Consider the following 22,606-nt stretch of genomic DNA (forward strand, 5'->3'; position numbering starts at 1 on the left):
CGGGCCTGTATCTGCATGCGTCCGTAGTGCTATGAGTCTCGTCCACCATCGGGGGCGATAGAGAGCAATAACTTCTACCCTTCACATCGCAGACAGATATAAGAACAGAGCAGATGCACGCACAAGCTGTGTCGAATGTGTTAGGAACACGTTATGCATTTACCAGGGTAATGGCCGGAGTGGGGGAGGTGTGGAGGGTGACGGGACGTTATCGGTACAGTTTATATCGTCTGAAAGATGTGAAGAGTGAAGGTTTTTATGTATATATACGCGATTTTCATTTGGAAGCTTCATTGGTGTTATTTTTGTGTACGGCAATTCGTTTTTACTGAATTTAATTTCAGCTGGCTGTTTCTTTGCAGCAGATATTAATTTGTATGCGTTTATGTGTTTATTGCTTTTTAGTTATTTCCACTGCATAGTTTCATTTAGTTCTTTCTGGTCATCATTTGCTTTTCCTAGCATTCGGGCTTGAGTTCTGAACAGACTTCCATAAAGTGTCATTGTAGTTCTGACAGACCTGGGTCAAATACGTAATTGTTTTGGATTCAAATTCTTTTCTGTGCTTGATTGGTGCAACTGGGAAGAGGCAGAAGGTTGGGTTTGCAATTTTTGAAAGCATTTCATAGGTTCCAAAGCTCAGCAAAGTGTAGAAAAGTTTTGTATTTGATCCAGGTCTGGTAGACACACTGAAGCAATACACCAAACAAGCTCAATAAAGCGGAGAAAACTATTTGAATACAAAACAATTATGTATTTGACTCTGGTCTAATTGCTGAAAGGTGGGATTTTACCTGTATGGAGAGTCCGAATAAAACTCACCCCTTCATGTACGCTGTGTCTGAATCATGTAGAGCTCTAGTGTTTATTTTTCTTTGAGGCATCGGCTGAAATCCTACCGCTTCAGAAAGTGCTTTTTTCTGCATATTTGAACCGTTTCTTTTGCGCTTGCCGAGTTTTCCTTTTAAGACGAGATTACTGGTTCTGATTTTGATTGCGCTGTGTTCATATCTTGCTCTGTGTTCATATCTGGGATTTGGGGCACTTTGTTTTGGAGGTATCACAGATTTTTCATCACCTTTTCATTTCTTAAGTCATTCTTTACCATTGAGTTGGAGCCGCATCTCTTTGTTTAACACTCATACGGAGTTCCATCTGGGTTCTGGTGGTTTGGTCTCTCCCTTCTTCATTTGGACACCGAATCGGCTGCTTTCTCAAACTATTTTTCTCATTGGTTCATTCAGACTTTTTAAGCCAAAGCCTTATCTGTGCCCATGCTTCACACACAATTCTGAGTTTGATAAAGTGAAACATTAAAAGGAATAACATGAAAAAGTCACAGATTCCCATTGAGCTCTGGTCTAATAGAGTTCTTTGTCTTAAAGGCCTTTCAAGTCTCCTGGAGACGTTTAATTATCACAGGCTTAATATGTTCATCTTTTTTTGGCTTTGGAATTGGTGTGAATGGAAGTGAATGTAATGGCCAGGTGTTTTGACTGGCCAGGTATTTGCACACATTTGTGAGTTCTCTCCATACTAGTGCTAAAGGCCAAAAACAGCTCTGTAATGAAAGTGCCATATAATGCCAGAGAATAAAACCGACAAGTGGAGCTGACGCCAGTCATATAGACACATTCCATCTCTGCCCATTCTCCTCAGTTTTGTTGTCTGTAACCACCCTTTCGCTTACTTTTTTAAGTTGCTCCACGACTGGAGGACGGCCGCCATTTTGTTTTTACTGTTGAGGGACACTGCGGCGGTTTTTGGGTTTGTTCTCTGCCTCCGTGTCTAGCTCACCCGCTCCCTCTCTCTCCACCCCACAGACCGTTTTGGGCTGGTCCACCATGCCCGGATCTCGGCCTCTGTGAACGCCATGCGGGTTTTGAACACCGGGACAGAGGTGGAGGCCGCGGTTGCGGACGCCCTGGTAAGCCAGTGTACCTTCCTGTGCTGTGTAACCACTGCAAACTGTGCTCCTGTTTCACTGCAGCAATGCGCAACATGTAGGTCAGTGGTCTCAAACTCCTTGCCACGGAGGGCCGTGTGTACAATATGCAGCTTTTTATTCCAAGCAATGAATGTTGCCATAATTGATTCTAAATTACTCATTCAGCCATATGCATTTGACTGCATTAAAGCACAGAATATAAGCGACAGTTGTTATTTAGACAACACTGCACATTTCACTTTCTATATTTTATGCAAGCCTACACCAAACCTGAACTAATTATGTAATCTTAGATCTGAGGCTGAAAACTAGCATAGACATGGCCTTCCATGGCACTGTGTTTGAGACCATTGGCGTAGGCCCAGCTTCTCCTACAGTGTTTGATTGTGCTAGCAAAAGTGTTAGCTGTGAGGTGCTAATCCAGTAGCGCCTGTTGCATTTCTCTTGTGACAGACGAGTAAGATGTGAAATTCTCTTTCAGCGAATGCGGTTTACTGTATGTGGTTGTGAAGAGGGGGGGAGTGGTTTGGGGCATGAAGGACAATGCTGATCTAAGAGAGTTAAAATGTCTTGATGTCAGCAAAGCTGATGAAAGCTGCTATATTTGGAAGTATTGAAATAACACTTAAAGCTGTCAGGAACTGCTGCTTTGCTGAGATGTGTTTTCCTTCAGAAATGGACCTGAATGTTTTTAGCTCTTTGCCAGTCAATGGTAATATCATTGAAGCCTGCTTGTTTGCTATGTCCCTGCACTATATCCGACTGTAGAATGACTTATTCCCATAAGGGAGGAGTACTGTTTATTGTGATTAGGTTAATGCCCATATGGCCTCTGAGGTAAATAACATGCCCTCTTGACCCCTACAGATAATTTTGTAACATAAGATAACCAGAACCGGCCTTTCAGCACAATAATGCTTGCCATTTTCCTACCATTCAAGTTTCCTACCGCATAAAGCTTAGCTTATATTCAAACTAGATAGTATCTAGCACCATATTCAGGTGAGCGAAGCGTTTGGTACACTCTAGTTGTGGGAATATGGTGAGCATTGTTGGGCTGAGTGTCCTGTTCTCATCAGTATGTTGTGTTGTGTTGTATCTTATATTACAAAACTCTGCAGGGGTCAAGAGGTCGTGTTATTTACCTTGTAGAAACATTGTTTTCTCTCTCTTGTTGACAGACTGTCTGTTTTCACCTTGTGTCTCTGACAAACAGTAACTGTCTACTCTTTCTCAACTCTCTGTAACCTTCTCAGCTGTTAGGAGACTCCCGGAATAAGGTAGTTGTTTTGATTTACACGTGGTCTTGTCGCTCCATCTTACTCACTAATCATCATGGAGACTGCATGTGGATCAGGAATGTCAGGTTCCCCTCATAAACAGCTACAGACCTGAGACCAGCCCCATTTACAGATTAATACAGAGGCACTAAAAGCATCAAATGTCCCTTTTGCTGATGTATTGAACATAAAATTAATTTAACCATTTGAAGAGTACATTTAAAAAAATAATAATAATAATAAAAATTCTACCTCCGTGTTGTCCATTGCTTACCAGTTGTGACTGCTACATCAGCATTAGAATGTTCACTGAGTAACATACAGTATTTGTGATCTTACACCTAACTGGGTTAAATCCTCGATTAGGGTTTTAATGTCATTTATTTATTGTTCTGAAAATGGACAATGCTTGGGTTGGACATACAGAACCTCTTTGTTGTGATCAGCAGGTCATTATAAATGCTTGCTGTGTCCAACTAAGCACTTCACTTTGCCTTTATTTGCTCACAGAAGAGCGCTTGGTGCTTTTTGAAGCTCTTTAAACTCATCAGCAATGTGTCCTCTTGAATTCTCCCTGTCACTGCCGTGATTCGATTTCCCCTCCCCTTGCATCTCAAATTTGAACATTTTCATTAAGTTCTTTTTTAAAGGAATGTAATCCATCAAACTGCATGCCGCATCATCCTGAACTTAATCTCACTGTCGGAGGACTTTACTGTAGCCTGTCGAACAGGAGGATTGTGGGATTTATGTAACAGGACAGGAACCAAATTAAATTATTTAAAGCAGGATTTCTGCTGTCTGCATCATAAGCATAATTTCCATTGGTGACGTGGAAGAAATAAGAAAGTCTTAATTGATAATTAGTTAATCATTATATTTGATTAAATCAATCATTAGAGAATGAAATGTCTATTTTATTAACGTTTTACCCCCTTTCAGTCAGCGGTTATATAATTTAAACTTGCTTGCTTGGCCGACTGTTGACTTATCCCCATAATGCAATATTACTGTTTATTTATCTCTATGGAGGTAAATAACATGAGCTCTAGATATCTACAGATGTTTTTGACCATCACAGGTTTTTACCTTTAATAATTGATGGATATTATGACAATTTATGAAAGCCTAGTTTTATTAAACTCATTTTTATATTACCAAGAGTCAAGAGACTTGGGTCAGTTTGCCCCACCATGCATAACAAGATCAAATCACTCATTGCACATTGAGTCATTCAAATCAAAACTGATTTATTTGAACTTTGTCACAGTTCGCTTTTTCAATGGACACTGGTCTAAATTCCCAGGAAAGTAAACCTAGCTAGGGTGACAGCGGCAAGGAAAAACTCCTTCAGAGGAACCAGACTCATCTTCCTCTGGCCAATGCATGCTGAAATTTATCTTTCATTTGGAAACATCAAACCATGATGAATATTCCCCATTCCCCACCAGCACCACGCCACCACAGGCTCTGAAACAGGAAATGAACAGGGGCCTAACCGCCCCAAATCAGCGGGAACCCTTGCATGTTTGTAGTTGCATGCAGGTCTGTCGGGACTAACACGGTTCGGAGCCGCCCCCTCGTTCTCCGACATCACTTCCTGTCCCATTTCCCCTCCCCAGCGGAAGCCCGTGAGGCGGCGGTACGAGTCGCCGGGGATCTACTCGGACGACGACGCCAACAGCGACGCGTCGAGCGCCTGCTCGGAGCGCTCTTACGGCTCCCGGAACGGCGGGATCCCGCACTACCTGCGCCAGACGGAGGACGTGGCAGAGGTGCTGAACCACTGCGCCAGTGCCAACTGGTCCGAGAGGAAGGAGGGCCTGCTGGGCCTGCAGAACCTGCTGAAGAGCCAGAGGATACTCAGGTTGGTCTGACCGTGTGGGTGTGGATGTTTGAACTGGGGGGGCTTCAGAAATTGTGTTGAAGTGCCACCCGCCACAAAGTAGTGACTGGACCTAGGAAATGGTTTGAAATGATGGGAAGTCCCATAGAGGAAAAAAACTTAACAGCTACACAACAGAGAGATACTCCATTGTAATTATTTCTTTGTTATTACAATGGCCCAAAGCTGGGCTGATTTTTATCATGGCTGCACCAGGGCTTAATCCACCAACCTTGCAGGTCCCAGTCATGTACCTTAGTGATAGCTTGATCACATTGGTACACTGTTGTGTAGTTTTTTTTATTATATATTAAATCTGGCAATATAATTGTAAAAAATATATATATTTTTATTTATTTATTTATTTATTTATTATTTTTACAATCATCTAGGTTTTATTCTTTGCACTATGAATGCTTAACTGCCGATGTGGTCATTTTGTTGTCTGCAGACTAGGATTTCTGAGAGGGAGAGATTCTGTCAGTGTTTATTTTTCTTCAGACGCGAGAAGGCTTGTTTTATGAGCAGGTGTACAAGCGACAGGTGGCCCTGCATGAGATTGGTTTCAGACAAAATGGCGTATTCCTGGGTTCGCCATCAGACTTCAGATTTGTGTGTGTGGAGAGGAATTTAATCAGCATCTCTCTGAGGTGTGAGATTTATGTGGTGATGGGCGCTTGTGCTTTGCAGCCGAGTGGAGCTGAAAAGGTTGTGCGAGATCTTCACCAGGATGTTTGCAGATCCACACAGCAAGGTAATAATAAATAATAATAAAGTAAATTTATATAGCGTGGCAAATTTCAGAACTCTTTACAGAAAAGCAAGAAAAGAGGGAAAAATATGTCTATGTTTATGAAACCGTTGGAGGCCTGTGATACCACTAACCAGCTGTGTGTGCATGAGCGTGTGTGTGTGTGTGTGTGTGCGTGTGTGCATGGGCATGTGTGTGTGTGTGTGTGTGTGTGTGTGTGTGTGTGTGTGTGTGTGTGTGTGTGTGCGCGAGCATGTGTGTGTCTGTGTGTGTGTGTTCAATTTTGTTTTAATGTGTCCCTTAAGGTTTCAGTGGTGAAAAATGATACTAATAATGTCTTTTAAACGCTATATAAAAATGTGTGTTTTTATTGAAGAATAGGATTTAAAGACTGTTTGTTGCTCCTCTTATTAAAGAATGTAATGATCTGAAGGGAGTGGCTAGGGCAGAAGCCAGAAGCTGTTTCTATGGAGAACAAAGGAGAGATTCATGGCTTCATAGTACTTAAACAGAGGCAGTAAAAAGCAGCTTTATGCATTTTAATAGTATCATTTAGTTTACTGTAGTCATTCAGATTTTTATGTGCATTCTCACGTGAATATAGCACTGCCAGCCCTGGTTAAATCACGCGTTTCTTTGCTCTAACGGAATGTTTATCTTGTTGCATGGTCGGCCTTGGTGTGGATTAACATCAGAGAGTAAGTGTGTGTTTTTACTCTTCTTAAAATTCACTACAGTTGAACACATATCTGTGCCAATACATGTACTGTCTACTTATTGTAAGTAATGTGCTCAACATTTTCAAAGTTATCTTGGGATAATGCTGTATTCACTCACTGAGCACTTTATTAGGTAGACCTGTACACAAAGTATCAGACATGGTCAGAAGGTTCAGCTGTTTTTCAGACCAAATTTCAGAATGGGGAAGAAATGACTGTCTTTGACTGTGGAATCTCAGAAACCGCTGATCTCCTGGGATTTTCACGCACAACAATCTCTAGAGTTTGCAGAGAATGGTGTGAAAAACCAATTGACAATGAATCAACAAAAACTGTGAACAGCAGTTCTGTGGGCAAAAATGCTTTGTTAATGAGAGAGGTCAGTGGAGAAGGGCCAGACTGGTCAAAGCTGACAGAAAGGTGACAGTGACGCATGTAACTACACATTACAACAGTGGTATGCAGAAGAACACACAACGCGTCAAACCTCTAAGTGGATAGGCTACAGCAGCAGAAGGCCAATTAGTCTAAAATATTAGTCTAATAAATACTGAACAAAGTGCTCTCTGAGTGTTTTTATTTTTTATTACTTCACTATATGTGGACTTTGACTTTGTGGATGGGCCCCCAGGTGTTCAGCATGTTCCTGGAGACGCTGGTGGACTTCATCACCATCCACAGGGAGGACCTGCAGGACTGGCTGTTTGTGCTGCTCACGCAGCTGCTGAAGAAGATGGGGGCCGACCTGCTGGGCTCGGTGCAGGCCAAGGTGCAGAAGGCTCTCGACATCACCAGGTGAGAGGGAACCGAGACCGCTTCTATTTCTGCTCACTTACGTCTCTCTCACTCCCTCTTTGTTTCTCCTTTTCCATTTCTCACTCTCTCCCTCTCCACTGTCTTCCCTCTTCCCTTCCCTCCCTGCTCTATCCCTCTTTCTCTCTTACTCTCCTGCTCCCCTCTCTCATTCTTGGTCACTTGCTCTCTCTTCCTCTATGTCCAGTTCATTTGAAAAGCACTAAAGGTGACATAACGATAACCGTATGAGTGTGCCCCCCTCCCCCCTCTCTCTCACACAGGGACTCCTTTCCCTTTGACCAGCAGTTCAACATCCTGATGCGATTCATTGTTGATCAGACACAGACTCCAAACCTCAAGGTGTGTTCGGACTCATTTTGTGTGAGGTAGTGCCTTCTCTGGGGGTGTGAATTTCAGTTTGTTTTGGTGTGAGGGGGACTGTTTGTTCTTTGGGTCGTGGATTCACATCCCATGCAAAGGCCATTGCACCTGGATTAAGGCGTTTGGATATGGATTGATAGTAGTATGATGTGTATACTTTTATGCCTGTAGCCTAGGGGCTAAAGTACATCACTGGGACCCAGAAGTTGGGTGGTTGAAGCCCCAGTGTAGCCACGATAAGGTTCCCAAAGCTTTGGGCCCTTGAGCAAGGCCCTTACCCCACATTGTTGTAGAGGGGATTGTCCCCTGTTTAGTCTAATCAACTGTAAGTCGCTTTGGATAAAAGCATCAGTTAAACAACAAATTATTGTATTATTTTATTATATTTATGTGGTGAGCTGCTGTGTATATTTTAGTTGATGGCCATTGTTCTCAACATTGTCGTCGCATGTGTTACCTTCACGTCCAGGTGAAGGTGGCCATCTTGAAGTACATCGAGTCCCTGGCCCGGCAGATGGATCCCGCGGACTTTGTGAACTCCAGCGAGACGCGGTTGGCCGTGTCCCGCATCATCACCTGGACCACAGAACCAAAGAGCTCCGATGTCAGAAAGGTGAGCCGGGCTGGGTAAGGCGCACGCGCTGGGGTTGGTCATGGAGATCCTCCCTCCCCCGTGTGTGTGAAGGACCTCTCTATCCAAAGAAGCGCTCAGCCGCCATCAGGGCCCGTCCTCTGCCGACGACTGCTTGTCTGAGGAACCCCTCACACAGGTCTGCTGTCCTACAGCTCAGAACTTTGGGTTTTGAGGGAGGATTCTCAGAGGATTTTCTTTTTTATATACTTATTTCAGTGTTTGTCTTACAGTCCAGCAAAAAAGTGAAATTAAAATAATTTTCTCATCTCCTAAAATAAGACACAACTGGTGAGGTTCCAAGTCCCTCGCTCCTCTCTAATGAGAAATGCGGCCCACACAGGAAATGCCACCGTTTGATTTGATTCAGCCATTTTAAATAAAAAATTTTGTCACGTAGAATTTGAAAAAATAGTCATTTTAAATTGTGTGTGTGTGATTTCGGCGAGACATAGAAAGAGCTGTACTGCCAGGAATTAATTTGATTTAAACACTATCCTGCAGTCCTCCCAGTGGAAAGGCCTGTCAAACAGTGTTCTTGTGTGTGCATTCTGCTTGCTGGATAATGAACTTGCTGGGAAGTGAACGCTTGCAGCTCTAACCTGCTGTTGGATGGCAGGGAACATTCATAATAAAGATTAATAATAAAGGAGAAGGTCAAAGATCATCCTGGAGGAGAAGAGCAGCAGCACCTCATGCCTTTTTATTTAGTTAATTTACTTTGTTTATTTTTATTTAAAATTATTTTGCTTGCTTTGGTTTAATTGCCCCCTAACCCTGGTGTCTTGCCCGTGGAACCCCAGACCCTTCATAACTGGGCAGGAGAGGAATTGTCAGGCAGGCCCAGTACCACGCCCTTGCTGCCCGGAGAGGGCAACCTGGAGGAGAGGTGCAAACAGGTAGAGCGCCCCCCATCGGCACGCACGCCTGCGCTTAACCAACTCCGGAGTGTGAAACCTCTCCAGTGCGCCCTCTCTCTTTAACCCGGCTTTGCCTGGCAGCTCACTGTTCACTTCCGGGGAATCCATTCTTCCGCTTTTTCCCTTTGGGAAAAGGGGTGGGGAGGGATGGCAGAAGATATTTATACATGTTTTCCGACATGTATTGTACGTTAAGCTTCGTTTACACGTCGGGGCTTCGGGTAACCGGCCGTACGTGCGTAGAAAGGGTGCGTGAGCTTGAGGCCGATGAATAACGTTTAGGAAACTCGGAATGCTGCATCTCATCCAAACCCTCGACACATCACCGCTTCTTTTGCCTAACACGTCGTCTGTTTAATTTTAACGAACAGCTTGGTCAACTGACAGTTTTGCATGCAGGTGTGTACTAAGAACGTCTCGAAGACGCGTGTCACATGTTTAAACTGTGTACTTACCCAGTAAAATATGCCGTGTTGTGTGTGTTTGTGAAGGGTGACCCATGCATTGGACATCTCCCGTTGATCCGTGTGATGGTACAGTTCAGTCCTGTTTCAGTTATCCATGCTCTTGCACTGTTAGGGTGCAAGCAACAAGGCTGTCGGTTGACATGGAACAGAATTGCCTGTGCCGTTATCAAGCTGTTATTAAATGAAAAATCTTGCAAAACAAGATTGGATTAAATTAGTATATTTGAAAGCCACTCAATGTTCTCATTGTTTTGGAATCCTTAACATCACCACTCCGAGTGGTATCCATTTTGCTTTGGAGATGTTCCAATTCTCAGTGTCACTGAACATAGAGACTGAACACAGCCGGCACCTTTTTGTTCCTACAGTATGTTTGAAGGAAAAAACGGTACTTAGTGGAGTGAGACAACTGCACACCATCTCCTTTCTTCTGGAGATTGTTGTCCTCTTTGTAAGTTGTCCTCTTTCGCACACTGATAAGTATCCTGTTCCATGAAAAGAAGAAGTTCGCTGAACTTTGGTAAAGTGTCTTATATCTGGTAAGTATTCTCTAGAGTGCTCATACCAGTGGCCTGTATCACCAAGTTAACTGAATAACTGCACTGAGTAGAACAGCTCTTTGTCAGTGTTCCAGATTTGGGAGGTTTCTGGGTATTACTCAGTGCAGTTATCCAGCCAACTCAGTAATCCTGCTTTGTGAAACAGGACCCAGCTGACAGACTAACAGTGTTGGCACACCAGATGCGTTTCTCCGGCCCTGTTTCTGGGGGTTCTGGTTTTCTGCCCCGTGCTGAGTGAGCTTTGTTCTGTATCCCTCAGGCTGCCCAAGTGGTCCTGATCTCGCTGTTCGAGCTGAACACGCCCGAGTTCACCATGCTACTGGGAGCTCTGCCCAAAACATTCCAGGACGGGGCTACCAAACTCCTGCACAACCACCTGAAGAACTCTAGCAATGCTAGTGTGGTAAATTCCAGCCTTCGCAACTCCCCCCGCTCTAAATGTTTATTCTCACCCTCTGCCCTTGGCCAGTGCTTTGGCATGTACCAACTCTACCTTAAGGGGGCAGACCATATCTTCCTGAGACTGCAGTCTGAGTGTAAAGTGGTGTTATTCCCGCAAACAATCTCTTAGCAGAAACTTTGCTTTTTGTTTGTTTGAGAACTGTGACAGCATTGTGTAAAGATATATTTTACCAATAATCAGCAATAGCACAGACTCATTTTCATGTGATGACTCTCTAAGGGGACTCTGGTGTGGGCTGCATGGCTTTGACACTGAAGGTAATATCTAATATCCGTGTGGTTCCTGGAACCCTGACGCCATTTCTCTTTCTCCTCGTGGTTCACAGGGCTCTCCAAGCAACACCATCGGACGCACCCCCCCTCGGCACCCCGCCAGCCGCACCAGCCCCCTCACCTCCCCCACCAACTGCTCCCACGGGGGGCTTTCACCCAGGTAGCCCACACCCTCCCGTATCCCACAATCCTCTGCGTACCACGACCGGACGGCCAGTCTGCATGGACACGCCCTGAGCATGGCGGCCAGCTTCGCCCTTTAACAGACCTGGGAAATGAAGGTCAAACCACTCGATAAGAACAACAACAACAACATCATCCCACCAAACAACCAGTTGTGTTGGTTTAAGCAATTTTATGAATGGATTGGACCAGTGGTGCCCAATCATATGTCATGGAGGGCCAAGAGTATGCAGGATTTCATTCCAAACAATCACTACACCTGATGTCACCTTCACCTTCAACCAGAGTGGAGGGAAATAGTAAGTGAAATCAGCTGGTGTAGTGATTGGTTGGGATAAAAACCTGCAAGGCCCTCCGTGGGACATGATTGGACACCCCCGGATCAGAGGAAGCGGTTTGTGGCCCGTTTGAATTTCGGACGCATTGGCGGAGGGTTTGACACATTTTCCACTGAGCCATGTTCAGCGGCGTTTGTCTTAGTTCTAACAGGACTGACATGTAACGAATGGCCGCCTGACCTCGTAAAAGCTTCTACTGGAACACGGTAAACAAAGGAGGAGTTGTTTTGTGGTCCTAGATTGGGGTCCTAGGGAGTTCCGCGCAGGCACTGGGGCGTGAGGGAACTCTGGCGGTCAATAGAAGGCCGTCCTACTGCCTGCTAAATGGGCGCTGAACACAAAACCTCTTAAAACCGAAGAGCTGGACCTTTTGTTTCAGTGTGCTGGCTGGGTTTGGGTGAAAGGAGATGGAAAGAAGCAAAATGGCAGAAGAAACGGTTGATGACTAGTTCTCCTTTTCTGCCATTTTTTTTTGCCATTGCGCTGTTTCTTAACATTTTTATATACCCGCTGTTGCTTTATGCTTGCGGCTAACTTTACAGCTAATGCAGGTCAAACAGAAATAGAACGTTTTGTATACATATACACAAACATGTATATAAACGAAAAGTCTGAAGCAAAATACTCCATCTTTGTTTATGGGTTCCTAGTGAATTTTTTAACTCTAATAAACGCATGCCCCTAACCTGCCACTCAGACTATAGTTTCTTTTTCTCTTCTCTCCCTTTCTTCTCTCTGCCTCTCTCCCTGTCTCGCTCTCCCCCCCCCCTCCCCTTTCTCTCTTTCTCCCTTTCTTCTCCCTGCCAACGTCCGTCTCACAATCTCTTTCTCCCAACTCTCCCTCACCTCTGACTCTTTCTGTTCCCTCCCTCGCCCTCTCTCTTGCTGTATCTCCTTCTCACTGTCGCTCCTTCTCTCTCTCCTCCTCTCTCTCTCGCTGTTTCTCCCTCTCTCTCCTCCCCCCTCTTTCCCCTTGTATCCCTTTCTCTCTCTCTATCGCTCTCTCTCTCTCCCCCCCTGTTCTCTCCTGGTCGGGCTGTGGGTACAGTCGGTTATGGGGCTGGAGTGCCGACGGGCTGTCCAAGCACACGCCTCCCCCCCCGCCGCCTCACCCCCTCCCCGCCGCCCCTTCCCACAAGGCCTTCCGCCGAGCTTACTCTCCCAGGTAACCCGCCTCCGCGGGGGTGTCACAGTATGCGCCAGAGGAGAGTGTCAGTAATGGAGTCGGCTCATAGCAGGGATCAGCAACTCACAGTCCACTACTGCTTTTCCACCCTCCCTTTACCTGGGAGTCAGGTGTGAAGATAGTCTACTGCAGAGAGACAAAAAGTCTGTCTAAGCGAGTGTTTTAGTCTTCTAATGAGACTTAGTCTCTCTTTTCTGTCAAGTGTTCTAGCCTTGTAATGAGACTTATGAGACTTAAAATCTTCTTTTTTCTCTCAAGTAGAAAATATTAGCTTGCTTAAAGTTACTGCTTGTTTGACAAGTGGCAATTTCTTACCCCATTGGCAAATCTTGAACTGTTACTGTCTCGCACCATTGGCAATACTTTTGTCTCATTTAGCATGATTTTAAGTCTAAATATAAGACTAAAATACATGTTGAGAAACTTCTTTTTTGGTTTTTGCAGTGTCTGGTTGATTAGTAAAGAAAACCAGGGCTGCCTTTAGATTTGAGGGCCAGAGTTGATGATCCCTGGCTTTTAGTGTTCTCATTTTTTTGGAATACTCTGTTGTTACAGAGTCCATATACAGTATTAGGGCTTTTTGAAATTTAACCCAGCAGCCATTCAGTTGAATGCAGTATCAGCTGTTTGTTTTCAGAGTAGCCTAGATTACCAGCTGTTTTCCAGCTCATAGACCTGGTGGTAAACTGCAAAAACTCTTAAATGTTTTAGTCTTGTAATGAGTCTTAAAGTATAATTTTTTTTTCTTTCAAGTAGAAAATAGTAGCTTGTTTTAAGGTACTGCTTGTTTCACAAGTGAATCTATCTTCACATGAGTCAAACCTTTCTTATTTAATTCACAGTAGTTTTGTCTTATTTAGCAAGTGGAAATAAGATTTTAAATCTCAATATAAGACTAAACTTCTTGTTGAGATTTACTTAATTTTGTTTTTTTGCAGTGTAACCATGCTCTGTAGCTGAGATAATGTATGCACAAAGCCTGAGAGCAGGCCCCTTCCCTTGTCGGCGGAATGTACACGTGAAAAATTTTGGTTAAGTGCAGTTTCCAAGCGACCTGAGTCTGCCTGAAGGACTCAGGCCTGCTGACTAGTTAAACGGATTTGCGCATTTCCACATGTACTGTACACGTCACCCTGCTCTCTGTACTCCCTCACCTGGGTCCAGCTGGTCATCCCCGGACACTGTAACTGAATTCTACGCCCTATGGGTGCACACACGCGGCACTTAGCAAATGTTTTTGTCTCAGAAATAGTTTCTGCATCTGTGGGTTAAAGAATAGCATTAGCATCTTAGCTTTTAAGCCATTTAGCATTTTAGCCTTTTAGCATTAGCATTTCTCTTGCAAATCACTGTTTCTAGTACCATTCAGATTTATGATATTAAACGAAGATGAAGCGATATTAGATGGACTTTTAAACATGGAAAACTTCATTTGCCAACAAAATGTTGCTTTGTATGTTAAAATCTCCCCTACAGCTGAGTTTCGTTGAACATTGTATCCAGAAACGAAGTGCAGTTCACTTTGGTGGAATACTGTGACACCCCTGAAGACAGCTTCTGCTGTTCCCCTCCTGGCTCTGGGGAATCGCCACTTTGTTTAACCCCCTTGCATGCATTTTGAGTGGCGGATTGTGAAGGAGCCTTTTCCTGTAGAACACTTGTTTCTTTTCCCTTGCACAAACACTACTCATTGCAATAACAAACATGCTCCGCCCCCCCCCCCCCCCACTGCCTGATCTCAGAACAGTGCTTTTTGTTCACTTTTAATTCTGAAGGGTAGTTTAATTGTTTTTGTGGTGCTGCATTCCAAAATGAAAATTCCTGTGCCCTCCCTCAAGGAGTTCACACAGACTTGGAGATTTTTTTATTCTCTTATTGTGGCGTTTTTCTCCCTGAAAATTACAGACATGGTTTAAAATGGGTGGCTCCACGACTCTAGGACTTTTTATGATGACATCACAGCAGTGAAACAAAGTATCAGGCCAAACTGGGACAGGCGCTTTTAAACAGATTTGGACCAACTGGATGCATGTGAATGGCTGTGATATTTTTACCAAGTTTGACTCCACAGGAAACCTAATTTTTAGGACGCGGCTTTCACATCTCGTCCCAGTACTCTTTCATCGCATCGGGCTGTTCACTCATTTGTGTGTGTGCGTGTGTCCGTGTGTGTGTTCCAGCCCCATTGCTTGACGACTCTGTTTCTGCGGTCTCGTTCTAAGCATGCTGGAGTACGACACTGAGAACATGAACTCGGACGAGATCTACAGCTCACTGCGCGGAGTCACCGAGGCCATCCAGAGCTACAGCTACCGCAGCCAGGAGGACCTGAACGAGCCAATCAAGCGCGAGGGAAAGAAAGACGACGCTGTGAGTTGTAGTAATTGAGTAAGGTTTGGGGTTAGGTACTGACCAACATGAACATGTGCAGTCAGTAGTCGTGTGACGTGCCTTGTGCTAAGTTTGTCTCGTAGAACGGTTGGTAACTTCAGGGTCAGGTCCTTTTTTATCCAAAAAGGGTAGTGCATTCGTTGAATCGGGAGTCTTAGTGCTGGGCTAAAACAAAAACATGCACCCGCACCAGCCCTGTGCAGATGCCAGGGCTGTTATCCTGGTGTCATGAATGTTGACACCTGCCCCTCTTCCTGTACCCAGTCCGGTCGCGATGGGGTGGCAGCTTCCCCGGGCATGGACCCGCGGCTGGGCATGGATGCAGTGGAGGGCTGCCGAACAGCGCTGGATAACAAGACTTCGCTGCTCAACACCCCGTCCCCCCGCTCCTTCGCCGGGCCCCGAGGTCGAGAGTACAACCCCTACAGCTACGGCGACACCATCAGCGCCTACGACAAGAGCGCCCTGAAGGAGGCGGTGTTCGACGACGACGTGGAGCAGTTCCGAGACGGTGAGGCGGCCGCCTTCCCCAGATCCCACCCCTGTGCCGCCCCCTTCAGCTTAGTGACTCGCCTTACCTCTATTTGTCCATCACGTTTTCTCCATAGAGTGATGTTATGGTTTCATAGTGTGCTGTCATGGTTTCATGTGTGCTGTCATGGTTTCATGTGTGCTGTCATGGTTTCATAGTGTGCTGTCATGGTTTCATAGTGTGCTGTCATGGTTTCATAGTGTGCTGTCATGGTTTCATAGTGTGCTGTCATGGTTTCATAGTGTGTTGTCATAGTTTCATAGTGTTATGTTATGGTTTCATAGTATGAGGTCATAGTGTGATGTCATGGTTTCATGGTGTGATGTCAGTCTTATCCTGAAAGTACATCAGAAAAGAAGAAGCTATTTACTGTTAGGTTAAACGGGGGGGGGGGGGGGGCATAATACCTGGACAAAGAACTGCCCCTTCCCTGACCCTGCAGTGTCTTTGCACTGTAAGCCTCTGAGTAAGAGTGTCTTACTGAACGCCAGCGAAGTACAAAAAAGAGTGTTCAAATGTTTACATGCTAAACATTTGTGGACGTTTCACCTGACACTGAGCTTCACCTGTTGTGCTTAAACACCTGGCTATGGTTTCATCCAGGCACTTGTAGAGTCGGGTTGGTAAGTTCTGGTCAGTTTGACATCCTTCTCAAACTGCTGGTTCCTCCTGAGTCGCCAGAGCAGGCCGACCTTGTGGTGGAGTCTATGATTGTCTCCCTGCTGTCGCCCCCCTCAGGCCGACGCCAGGACTGCGGTGAAAACAAGATGTTGCATCCCAAGGGCTTTGCTCCTAGTAAAGGTGCCTACTCTCATTCATCTATAGAGTTAACATTTGTATGTGAGTGTGTGGGTGTATGTGTGTGCATGTTTACCAAACTCCCATCCATTCTCTTTCATCAAGGTTCTTGCTTGAACATGATCACCTGTCACTAAGTGTTTTTACTGTATAATAATGTTCCACTCTGTCATGGTCCTGCATTTGTGCATTGACTGCATTCCTCCCTGAGTTAGCTAAGTTAGTTAAAGGGGAGGTGGAGAGTTGAATATTAGATGCATCAGGTGAATCATGCTTTCATATGTACATGGATGTGTATTGCACCAAACATTAGGTATGAATGCACTAACACTATTCTGCTCTGGAAACTTCTATGCATGAATAAATTAGTGTATTAACCATATTAATGTGTGGTAAAATGTCACTAATATGGTTTCCAAACTTACTTAAACTGGACTGGACTGGATTGCTGTACCTGGGTAATTGGTCATATGCTGTGTTTAACTAGTTTAACCGTTTAACTAGTCAGCTGTTATTTTTGTTCCCACTAGCCACAGAAGCAAAGTGTATGGTATGTTCAGAAAAGGTGTCCTAGATGTTGTGGGTGGTCCCTTGCTAGCTCTGAATAAAAGTTAAGAAGCATTCATGTACTAAAACCAGGGAGAGAGCTGTATGCATACAAACCAGCTGTGTGGCCTTTTTAAAGGACGGGTAGGTCCTGTTTGGTGTGTCTGACGTTGAGTTCTGCTGGTCCAATTCATCTGGGATGTTGTTTAATTTGGGATTTGATTGGTTGCAGAAACAGGCGAAGGGCTTTGATTGGTTGCAGATGGGGGAAGAGTTGTGGGTGAACGTGAGAGGGGCGGACGTTGATGTCTTGTTGACGTTGGCTCCTTTCTGTCGCTCAAAGTTCCCCTGGACCACTCGGACCTGGTGGCAGACCTGCTGAAGGAGCTGTCCAATCACAACGAGCGCGTGGAGGAGCGCAGGGGGGCGCTGGTCGAGCTGCTGAAGATCACACGCGAGGACAACCTGGCCGTCTGGGACGAGCACTTCAAAACCATCCTGCTGCTGCTGCTGGAGACGCTCGGGGACAAAGATGTGGGTCTGATGCGCACACACACACACATACACAGAGACACACACACACACACACATACACAGAGACACACACACACTTACACACACACACACACACACACACAGAGACACACACAGAGACACACACACACATACACATACACATACACACACACACATACACACACACACACATTTACACACATACATACACACACACACATACACACACTTACACACACACACACACACACACAGAGACACACACACTTACACACACACACACATACACATACACACACACACATACACACACACACACATTTACACACACACATACACACACACACATACACGCACATACACACACACACATACACAGACACACACACAAACACACACACATACACACATACGTACACACACACACACACACACACACATACACACACGTACACACACACAGGCACATACACGCAAACATACACGCAAACATACACGCGTACACACACACATACACACCAGACCTGGGTCAAATACGTTGGTGCTTTGGATTCAAATACATTTCTGTGTTCGATTGAACTTGCCTGGTGCAGTTGAGCTAACCATGAGGACCAGAATGCAGGGTTGCACTTTGTGAGGTTCCAATACACCAGACAAGCTCAGTAAAGCATATAAAAAATCCCAAACAATTATGTATTTGACCCAGGCCTGACACATACACACACACACACACACACACACGCACATGCTCACGCATAAACACACATGCACACACACACAGAGCTCTGACTGCAATGTAACCCCCCTGTCTGCAGCACACAATCCGGGCCTTGGCTCTGCGCGTGCTGAAAGAAATCCTGCGCAACCAGCCGGCCCGCTTCAAGAACTACGCCGAGCTCACCATCATGAAGACCCTGGAGGCCCATAAAGACTCCCACAAGGAGGTGAGTGGTGGGCTGGAGCCATTTTGTTATCATTAAAACACTGTTTTTACCTGGCACAAGCACCTTTCAGGAGCACCTGCGCATCACACAGAATGAGCAGTACAACAGCTGTCTGCTTGTTCTCAAACACCACTGCTTCAATGTGTGTGTATGCACGTGTGCGTCTGCTTGTGTGTGTATGTGTGGCCATATGTGTGTATATTTGTGTGTGTGTGTGTGTGTGTGTGTGTGTGTGTGTCTGTCTGTACGTGTCCGTGCATGCATGCGTGTCTGTGTGTGTCTTATGTCGGTGTGTGTATGTCTGTGTGAATGTGTGTGTGTGTGAATGTGTGTATGTATGTTGATGTGTTTGTGTCTGTGTGTGTCTTCTGGTGGTGTGTGTATGTCTGTGTGAATGTGTGTGTGTATGTTGATGTGTGTGTGTGTGTGTGTGTGTGTCTATATAGGTGGTGCGTGCAGCAGAAGAAGCTGCCTCCACGCTGGCAGGCTCCATCCACCCGGAGCAGTGCATCAAGGTCCTCTGCCCCATCGTGCAGACAGCCGACTACCCCATCAACCTGGCCGCCATCAAGATGCAGACCAAGGTCATCGAGCGCATCGCCAAGGAGTCTCTTCACCAGCTACTGCCCGACATCATCCCCGGTTTGCTGCAGGTGTGTGTCCATCTGTCGGGTAGCTACCAGGATTGTCAGTCCAGTCTGCACTTCAGATACTTGCTGTCTCTTTGGGTCTATACTTCTCCTCTTTGGGGAATTACTGCACCTGGAACCCTGGTGTTTGAACTTGTGTTGTTCTTTGTATCTCACTGGATAAGAGCTGAACACTGATCACTGAGTGTGTCTGTGTGTGTGTGTGTGTGTGTGTGTGTGTGTGTGTCTCCACAGGGCTACGATAACACAGAGAGCAGTGTACGCAAGGCCAGTGTGTTCTGCCTGGTTGCTATCTACTCTGTGATCGGTGAAGAGCTCAAACCCCACTTGGCCCAGCTCACGGGCAGCAAGGTAAAGGTCCTTCATCATGTGCTCGCTATGACAAAGTCCTGTACGCCCAACCCAGGCCCCCCGCTCAGCGATCGATCCTCACTCTCATGGACAGTCGGGTTCGTAAGTATTTGGACAGTGACACAATTTTTGTACTTTTGCCTCTGTACACCACCACAATGGATATGGGAAACGGAACAATCAAGATTTGATTGAAGTGACTTTCAGCTTTAATTCAAGAATATTTAGGAATGACAGCCATTTTTATGCACCCTCCATTTTCAGAGGCTGAGTAATTGGACAATTGCCTGTCAGGCAATTTCATGGCCAGATGTGCCCTGTTCCCTCATTATTTCATGACAGATTAAGCAGATAAAAGGTCTTGTTGATTCCGAGTGTTGAATTGGCATTTGGTATCTTCATGAGAACTCTCAATATGCAGTCCAGATACGTGTAGATGCAAGTGAAGGAGGCCATCATTAGGCTGAAAAAAAAACAAAGCAAACCTATCAGACAGATAGCAGTGGTCAAATCAACAATTTGGTACATTCTTAAAAAGCACTGCACTGGCGGGCTCAGCAACACCAAAAGGCCTGGAAGACCACGGAACACTTAAAGATGGTTAGATTGAACCAAATAATTCTTTCCCTGGTGAAGAAAAACCCCTTCACAACATCTAGCCAACTCAAGAACATTCTTGAGGAGGTTGGTGTGTCATTGTCAAAGTCTGCAATCAAGAAACGCCTTCATGAATACAGAGGGTTTACCACAAGGTGCAAAGAACAGAAGGCCGGATTAAACTTTGCCAGACAACATCTTAAAAAGCCTGCCAAGTTCTGGAACAAGGTTCTTTGGACAAATGAAACCAAGATGCACTTGTACCAGAATGATGGGAAGATAAGAGTATGGAGAAGTAAAGGAGGGGCTCATGATCTGAAGCTTCAGACATCATCTGTCAGACCGGGTGTTATGGTTTGGGCATGTTTGGCTGCCAGTGGAACTGGGTCACTGGTGTTTATTAATGATGTGACTGCTGATAAAAGTAGCAGGATGAATTCTGTGTATTGGGCTATACTGTCTGCTCAGATTCAGCCAAATGCTGCAAAATTGATAGGACAGCTTTTCATAGTACCGATGGATAATGACCAAAAACATACTGTGAAAGCAAGGCAGTCATTGACTGCAAAGGATTTCCATCCAAGTATTAAAAATGTTAGTTTGTCCAATTACTTTTGAGCCTCTGAAAATGGACGGACTATGGACAAAAATGGCTGTAATTCCTAAATGGTTAATGCAATATTTTTGTTAAATCCCTTGAATTAAAGCTGATAGTCTACACTTGTTTCAAATCCATTGTGGTATACAGCGGCAAAATTCAAAAGATTGTGTCACTGTCCAAATTCTTATGGACCTGACCTACATGTTTAGGCTTTCCGCCTCTGGTTCTGACTGGCGGGCGAGTCAGCGCTGTGGTTCGTGCTCCCCGCCCGAGGGCTCGGCCTTGGGTTGCGTAATGTGATGGCAGGCAGGCAAGCCGTAACCCCGCTGTCACCCTGCTGTCGGCCCTCGGCAGCTGGTGCCAGCCCGTTACACATTGACCGGATGCACATTGAGAAACATGGAGCAGAAAACACCAGTTCCTGCTGTCGCTTTTCACGGCGGCCTCCCGTGCAATGGATTACAAGTGCGGTCCGTCAGATGCCAGGGAACATGATCAGCAATAGCATAGCAGCGAGGCTAGCAGGATTCAGCCTGAAAGCACATTCCCCCGGTTCCAGGCATGTTGGTTTTTTGGTTTATCGGTAGCTTGCGATTCTGTCAAAACGTGACTGTGGAGCTGATGGGAAGTAGCTGTTAAGTTTACTATTAACTAAATGATTTAGGCCTCTACTGTCTCGCATCTGTGGAATGCCTAACTTTGTGTTGGACAAGAGCGGAATGATAACCGTGTTCCCACCTTGGTGCAACACCACACCGCACAGCTCCTGAACTACAGTGTACACAAGAGCACTAGACCAGAGCTGCAGAAATGCCACTAGTGCTGCTGTAGTACACTCAAATTGATTGAAGATTGTGATTGATTGGCCACAGTTCCCAGGTTGCTCTGAATTTGTCTCTAAGTGAAGGAATGAAAACCCCTGTACTTTTTGATTCCTTAATTTGTGACTGTCCATCAATTTGCGACAGGATAATATGGATTTCTAAACTTCCCTTCTGCCTGTGGGGCACATTTCTGATGAGCCTTAAGCCCACTCTTGGGTATCAGGGAGCACTTGACAAATTCTGGGAGACTCCCGGACCTTCCGGAGAGGTGATATGTCTGCACACTGCAGATGTACCCCCAGTCACTCACTGCGCATGTCGCTCCAGGAGAACTAGGTCAACGTATTAGCATTTTGTGCGTCTGCAGGTGCCGCTATTATTATCACACCCAGTCTCAGGGTCCTTGCAGCCTGAGCCACCCAGAGGTCCAAAGTGAGGTCTTGATTCTCCATGGATGTCTCCAGCTCGAGTCTCCATGGATGTCTTCAGCTTGATTCTCCATAGATCCAGATCATGCCTGTGTGGGTGAAGGTTATGGCTAGCAGCCCCTCCAAGGGTTCAACAGGCTGTGTGTTGCCCGGCTATGGGAAGATGTGGCCATAATGTGTGGCCATTTTCATCGCCACACATGTGCTAGTGTTGGCATTTCAGGCTGCTAAGGTCCAGACTGTAACCTGCACCTTAAGGCCCGGACACACCAAACCGACGGTCGGCCGTCGGACATCGGTGGCGCCCTGTCGGCCGAGTCTTTCCGGTGTGTCCCGCACGCCGACACTCCATCGGCGTGTTTTCGAGGGCTCCCACGCCGATTCAACATGTTGAATCGGCGTCGGAGCCCCCGGAGCTGTCGATGAGAGAGAGCTCTCTGATTGGCTGTCCAGCTAGCGAATCAGTGCACGAGAACAGAAACGGAAGCGACGAAAGCAAGCCATTCCAAAGTTACTATCACTACCAGACATAATTTTCGATTAGTATTACTAAATAGCGAGAGAACAAGGAAATTGCAGCAAACTGTTTGTTGTGAGCGAGACAATGGCTGCTTCTAGGTCCAACGTAATGCAAACGCATTCCCCGGTC

The 22,606-nt window shown here is 45.6% G+C and overlaps 1 protein-coding gene across 1 annotated transcript in view; it reads left to right on the top strand.

Moving 5' to 3' along the window:
- Positions 1-22,606, top strand: part of clasp1a (cytoplasmic linker associated protein 1a) — a 92,020-nt gene that overhangs the window by 65,270 nt on the left and 4,144 nt on the right. The window contains exons 25-41 of the mRNA XM_061236182.1: positions 1,824-1,927; positions 3,205-3,228; positions 4,851-5,095; positions 5,804-5,867; positions 6,017-6,019; positions 7,215-7,378; positions 7,660-7,738; positions 8,229-8,372; positions 10,597-10,740; positions 11,126-11,232; positions 15,002-15,149; positions 15,435-15,681; positions 16,441-16,503; positions 17,390-17,580; positions 18,378-18,506; positions 18,953-19,159; positions 19,391-19,507. Of these exons, the coding sequence (XP_061092166.1) occupies positions 1,824-1,927; positions 3,205-3,228; positions 4,851-5,095; positions 5,804-5,867; positions 6,017-6,019; positions 7,215-7,378; positions 7,660-7,738; positions 8,229-8,372; positions 10,597-10,740; positions 11,126-11,232; positions 15,002-15,149; positions 15,435-15,681; positions 16,441-16,503; positions 17,390-17,580; positions 18,378-18,506; positions 18,953-19,159; positions 19,391-19,507 (2,180 nt within the window). The remainder of the gene's footprint in view (positions 1-1,823; positions 1,928-3,204; positions 3,229-4,850; positions 5,096-5,803; positions 5,868-6,016; positions 6,020-7,214; positions 7,379-7,659; positions 7,739-8,228; positions 8,373-10,596; positions 10,741-11,125; positions 11,233-15,001; positions 15,150-15,434; positions 15,682-16,440; positions 16,504-17,389; positions 17,581-18,377; positions 18,507-18,952; positions 19,160-19,390; positions 19,508-22,606) is intronic.

This window comes from Conger conger, chromosome 3, assembly GCF_963514075.1.
Source record: "Conger conger chromosome 3, fConCon1.1, whole genome shotgun sequence".
NCBI lineage: Eukaryota > Metazoa > Chordata > Actinopteri > Anguilliformes > Congridae > Conger > Conger conger.